Source organism: Labeo rohita, unplaced genomic scaffold (genome assembly GCF_022985175.1).
Source record: "Labeo rohita strain BAU-BD-2019 unplaced genomic scaffold, IGBB_LRoh.1.0 scaffold_1034, whole genome shotgun sequence".
Taxonomy (NCBI): domain Eukaryota; kingdom Metazoa; phylum Chordata; class Actinopteri; order Cypriniformes; family Cyprinidae; genus Labeo; species Labeo rohita.
The window spans coordinates 21970-28785 of record NW_026127158.1 but is presented as its reverse complement, the minus strand read 5'-3'; the positions used below and the strand labels follow the sequence as shown (position 1 = coordinate 28785).

The window sequence follows — 6816 nt, the reverse complement described above, 5'->3', positions numbered from 1 at the left end:
AATAGTGGGAAGGGCCTCGTATTTATACCATTTGTGATTGGCTGCAGCTGTGAACATGTATGTAATTTTCTCAAAGCCTTAGGCTTTTGGTGTGAAAAGGCTTTTACATTTGCCAAAAACAGAACTTTTTATATTAAAAACAAACAAGCAAGTCCTGCCCAGATTTAAAAAAAAACGCAAAAGTAAAGTACCGTATTACTTTCCATAAAAAGAAACTAAGTAACGTAATTATTTTTTTTTTAAGGGAGTAACTCAATAATGTAATGGATTACATTTAAAAGTAACTTTCCCCTACGCTGTCCATTTTAATTACATGAACTCTCACCATATTTCTCCTCATTCCACTATTACACATGTGAGCAGTCAATTCATAGCAAAAGTCATTTTTGTAAAGACCTCTAACATAAAAGATGAAGCATGACAATTAGCATACAGTTTGGATTGGCAGTATGATTCTGTTCTGGACGAGAACTGGTCAGGGAGCACACTGATATCATTAACATAAGTAATTTCATCAAGACAAATGACAGGCTGATCCGAAGAGGAATCTCAGAATGCCAAGTCCTGACTATGGATGAGAAAAATCATATAAGTGAGGTGTTCAGTGTTTCACATTAAAACACATTTACTGGCACGATATTTTTTGCTGAAACCTCAAAGGTCTGTTTAAATGATTAAACGTAAAGGTGTATTTTAACTTTGCAATTACTTTAATCACATAAACAACATAGATACAGCATGTTATATGCATATATAGTACGTAGGAACACAGTCGCACACTGCCCATCATAAATCAAAGCATGTGACAGACAGTGGCTGGAGGAGAACAGCTGAAAATTCAAATGGTGACACAATGGAGTATATTTTAGTAATGCTACTTCAATCACTTAAGGGCTAATGGTCAGGGCGATGGATAATGTGGAACATTAAAACTGATGAATTTATTTCACTATATAATTCACTAGAAAAACTCACATGACTCAAAGTTTTTTTTGTGTTGCCTTTCACTTGTCTCTGCTTCTCTTAGGTGTGACAGGGCCCTGTTCTGAGCTCAGCTGCTCTGAGGATGAACACTGTGGGGAAAAAAATGGTGTTTATGGCTGTTTATGTAACACGAACCATTACAGACCAAATTCTGAATCTTTTGGTTGGTATTGTTTAACCACATTTTTCTTGGCCTTTTAATCACTTTTTTTTTTTTTTTTTTTTTTTTTTTTTTTTAAGAATTGATTTTTTAAAATGTTTTCTTTCAGATTTCTCAGAGACCTGTGAAAGCAGCTCTGGCTCCATGTCTGTGTCTCGCTGTCAGCTCTTTGAGGCTGGTTTTTCAGCTGACATCTTACATCTCAATGATCCCAGCTGCAAAGGAACAGTGAGGAACGGCAGAGTGGAATTTCATTTTGACAACGATGAGCACATCTGTGGTACAAACCTTGTGGTAAGATTCATTTATGTATAATCTTTCCAAACTAAGTAAATCATCCAAACTAAAAAGTAAATCATCTGTAACTTAACCCGTATGACTGTTTCGCCAATCATTATATTCAGGTTTTTAGTGACTCGGACCTATATATCCAGCACGGATGGATCTCTAACTTATGCAAAAGCAAAAAACTCTAAAAAAAAAAAAACAACTTGATATTTTAAGAACAGTTACAGTTATTTAATTTCCTTTTTAAATAATGTTTTATTAACAAGGTTCGGGAGGAGCGCCTAGCCTGGCCTAATTATCACAAGAGGAGCTCACTCAAGTCAATCAACGCTATAGGTTTAAATACAGCTGACTCACCTCTATCCGTTCGACGGTTTATCAGCATCCCACCACCACCCCATCTCCTCACTCCGAGTTCTCACTACACGTATCGGGGTTAAGTTCTCTCTGGGTTCGGGCAATTCCCGAGCTCGGAGCCCTTGTCAAATGTCAAAATCGGAATGCCAATAATTTTTATACAATACTGTAGTCATAGATTTGAAGCTAAACGCAGACGTTTAAACGGACATACTATAGATGAAAACTGCTATTAAAGCAAAAATTTGATTTAAACAATAGGTCTACATAATATTCACATGTGCTGTTCATAGGGGATGTACTGTATTAGCCCTACAATTACAGCATGAAATATTATTTAAACCTATTACTATTAACATTTTTACATAACATTTATTTATTTTATCTCACAATTCTTTTTTTTTTTCTCACAAATGTAAGTTTATATCTCCTAATTCGGACTTTGTAACTCGATTTAACAAAACTAGCGAGCTTGTTAATTCCGAGGGAAAAAAGCCAAAAGTGTGGGATATAAACTCCGAGCCGAGGGAAAAGAAAGAATGACGAGTTATTTTTTTGTCTAGAGTTGTGGGGTATAATCTCGGAATTGCGAAAATAAAGTCAGAATTTTAAAATATAAAATGTACCTTTTTTTTTATTATTTTATTCCATGGCTCCATAGACTGCCACCTGAACCGCCCATGAAAAAAAAACGTCATCCCTGTTTGGGATCTGTAAGACTATCCCACTATCTAACGTCAATTTCGTTGAAGAACAGTGCTTATCGTTGGGTGACAAGCTCTTGTAATATGCGAATAACATTTTGAAAATGACATCTAATCAATATAATCTATACTCTTTTTAAATCCTAGTATTTTGGCCCTATCCTTATAATTCTCTAGCCGTAAAGGCGATCTCTCCCGGATTTTCTGCAACCATGCTGCGCGCACATCCCGAATGTTTACAAACAGATAATTGGTCTATAGCAAATCAAACCAATTCAATTTTTGCTGTCTGCGATAATTAGAGTGAAACATCATGTCATTATTGTCTGTCAAACAGTGCCACCTCGAGGAACAAAGGTGAACTGCATGTATTTAGCCATCAGATATTCACATATTGTATACTTAGACTGATACACACCTCAGGTCTCTAGTGACCCTTATACACTTTTTGCAAAAAGTAATCAGAAAACAGACATTCTTTCTTTTTTTTTTTTTTCTTGTTTTATTGTTTATAATGAATAGTTACTAAGATACTAATACTAAGAAAACTGATGTCAAAATTAGAAAAATGAAGGAGGGAGAGGGTAGTAAATAATGTCCCGGGTCGCTAAAGACCTGAGGTATGCATTTAAGGGTAATTTACAAATAATTGATAGATGCAAATGATGGGTGATATAGTTACTAATATTACTCTCATATCAAATTCAATTAGGCTGAATTACAAAAAGATAATTTTCTTTGTCCACAGGCCAATGGAACCCACTTCATCTATGATAACTTCATTCTGGGAACACCGAGGTCAGACGGTCTCATCAGCAGAGAGAAGGTTCTGAAGCTTTCTTTCAGCTGTGCTTACCCCCAAACACAAACACTTTCCATGAATATGGAAATCAACCCACTGGAGAGGTGCGAGTCAATCCGAATTTAAGATGTACTACCATAGCCTCCTGAGACCCCATTATGTTTAATTAATTTCTCTGACACTACATGCCAAAGTTTTAAGTCTGGATGTATGGTACAGAGCACATTCAGGGCTTTTTAGAGATACTAAATGTTTGGATGTTTCTCCATGACCACTCCCTCTCTTTGGTCTTCAACAATGTCTAATATTAATTTAGTGACACTCTTAAATATGATAACATTTGTAATTATCATTTAAATCTGACTAATTTTTAAACTGTGTGTCACAAGTGATAATCTCAGGAAAATGTTATTGGTTTCCGTTATGAAACCGGATGTTGATTTCATACATGTCCTCATATGAGGACACAGGAACTAAATGTGTGTTTATTACGCATTTTGGGAGACACAACAAATGAATAGGGAAAGAAATTATATTCCAGTATTCCTATAAAATATTATATATTATTATGAACTGGCGTAAATTTGAAAAAGTAACTCAGATATTTTCTTGAAAATCTAGTAAATACTTTTTTCAGTTACTTGAAAAAAGTAATCTGATTACGCAACTCACGTTACTGGTAATGCATTACCACCAACACTGATAGATACATTGTATAATGAGTAAAACCATTTATGGCCAAAGAAAAATGGTATATAAAATAATTTTGTTATAACATAGTTGAGACTCATCTTTATACAAAGTTTCGTAAAAAAAAAAATCCTGAAAACTAAAAATGTAATGGTGATTAAAACTAAATAAATAAAATAAAATCAGTTGTTTTTGCTTATGCATGTTCATTCATGTCTTTTTAGTTTTTGTAAAAAAAAAATGTAATGACATGAAAAAATACTTTTTATTTTTGTTTTTATAAATTATTTACCCAGGTCTTAGGAGGATAGAGCTAGTGAATAATGATTGTGTGTGTGTGTGAACAAATTTTTTAAGCAGAAACATAAATAATAAAACAGGATAATTCTAACACAGATCTATCCATCATTTTAACAGCATTGTGCACAAGAGCCTTCCAGCAGGTGAAGGCAGTTATCGGGTTCGGATGATTCCATATCAGGATGATGAGTTTACCCAGCCCTTCACTGGTAGTGTGGATGCAGAGCTCAACCAGAAGATGCATGTGGAAGTTCGCGTCGAGGGTGTTGACAGCCGCCAGATTGCCTTGGTGATGGACACGTGTTGGGCTACACCTGTGAATGATCCCGATTACAGTCTCCGCTGGGATCTCATTTTTCAAGAGTAAAGAAATGCTTATTTTCTATGCCAAAATAATCTTATGCCTTTTGTTCTGCACATAGATTGATTAATAAAATAAAACACATTCCATTTAGGGATACCTTGTCTTTCAGTATTTTATTACTGAAACACAAGGTGACTTTGTTATACAATGTCTTTTATTAAATAATTTGATTTGCTGATTGTCATTATTGATATTCTCAGGTGTCCCAATACAAATGACGACACAGTGGAGCTGGTGCAGAACGGCATCTCGACATCTAGCCGTTTCTCCTTTAGGATGTTTATCTTTACTGCAAACTCCACTAAGCTTTACCTGCACTGTGCTGTTCACCTTTGCCTTCTGTCAAGCAATCATTGCTCACTGGTGAGATGTGACGATTACAAAGAATGTGAATGTAGTGGTTTAAGGTTCTGCCACTGAAAAACACCTGTTGATCTAACAATTATCTACATACCAGCAGGGAAATATCACCATCACCCACAGTGATAAGGTTTAGTGTCAGAAATGCTACAATAGTTGTTTTTGCTGTTCACTTCTGGAGACGTTGTGCTCTCTTTTATGTTTCATTTAATTTAGTATTATTCAACAGGGACTTACAAAGCTGAATTTTGTCTTCATCTTCTGTAGGACTGTAACTCTGTACTGCACTGGAGAAAGCGCAGGTTTCTGGAATTCCATGACAGTTCTTCCATATCCATGGGTCCTCTGATGTTGTCTAAAGGAAACACAGGTGAGCATTTAATTAATTTTTTATTATTATTATTATTATTATTCATTAGTAAATTAATAATAACATTTTATTTTAAGTTAATGAAATGTTATGTTAAGTTAAAATTGCATTTCATTGTATTCCCTGTTCACAGATAAGTGGGTCAAAGACAAAGTGAAGGTATCCAAGGCTTCTTCTCTTTGTGCTTCTCTGATGGTGCTTTTTGTTTTCCTGATGAGTGTCTTGATCCTTTTTTAATATATTTTTGCAAGTAAACTGGTAACATTTAATATGCATTTAACCTAATGCCTTTATAATAAAGTTTGCACTGATGTGCTGGTTGTGGGTTTCTAAATGTTTCTTTACTTAAGAGCAGTTATAACTGTGGCATAATAAGTGAACTGTTGTTTAATCTGTTTTATTACTTGTTGCATACTGCTATATTCATTTTATTTTACTTGAGATGATGTGGAACAATAGCAAAGTCAGATTCATGTTAATTAAAGTCATGCAAAAACATTAAAAGTCTGTTTTTTGCAGTTCAGTTAAGCTTTATGCAATGAACACATTTGTGTAGCAGTTTAAGGAGGTGCTTCTATGAAAGGCTAACAGCGGGTACTTTTAAAGGTTTACTTTTTAGGGCTGTCACAATAATTACTTTTTGTTTTGCGATATATTGTCACAGAAACAAGTGGTATTAATGATACACAGTCATTTTATTTACATAGAAAAAATGTAGAAACAGTGCAGTGGAATGCAAAAAATACATTCTGGATGTATTCTTTCGTAAACTTTTTATAGTCTTGACAAAATAGATTATTGTTGGAAAGGTCTGAGTCTCAGTATTGACAGAGAAATGTATATATCTGTGACAGAAAAACACAGCTCCTTAAGTGTGCAAATATGAATGCCACACTTAGAATAAACTCCAGTCCTTTTACCTGCTTAATTGATGTAGAAATAGCAAAGGAATTGTTGTCCATGAAACAGCTTTTGAGTCAATTGTCCAATTACTTATGGTCCCTTGAAAAAGGGGGGAGGTACATATTAAAGACCTGTAGTCCATTAACCTTTTCTCCAATTTTGATGAGAATACTCTCAAATGAATGGCCATAATCATTATATGACTGTAACTTGAATATATTTTGGTCAGCAGTTAAAATAATTAAAACAAATGTGCATGTCCAAATATATATGGACCTAACTGTATTTATAATTACAAATAATAACAACAACAACAACAACAAATAAAATAAAGTCAAATAAAATAAAACGTGTTGATGTGCATCACAGAGGTTGGGCAATTTTAAAATGAATTAGTAATTTGCTTTGCCACCAACACAGAAACCATGTGCAAAGTAAAAATAGATGGGTTATTTTTTTAACCCAATAGATGGGTTACACATATTGGGTCACTGGGTTGGGTTATTTTCTAAAACGTTGGGTTATTTTTTAAAC

The 6816-nt window shown here is 34.3% G+C and overlaps 1 protein-coding gene across 1 annotated transcript; it reads left to right on the top strand.

Moving 5' to 3' along the window:
- The first annotated feature begins 773 nt into the window (after positions 1-773).
- Positions 774-5858, top strand: LOC127157311 (uromodulin-like). Its single transcript, XM_051100542.1, has 7 exons — positions 774-1147; positions 1254-1438; positions 3242-3399; positions 4403-4648; positions 4850-5012; positions 5277-5379; positions 5513-5858. The coding sequence occupies exons 1-7, from the start codon at positions 976-978 to the stop codon at positions 5614-5616; spliced, it is 1131 nt and encodes a 376-aa protein (XP_050956499.1). The 5' UTR covers positions 774-975; the 3' UTR covers positions 5617-5858.
- Positions 5859-6816: the final 958 nt, after the last annotated feature.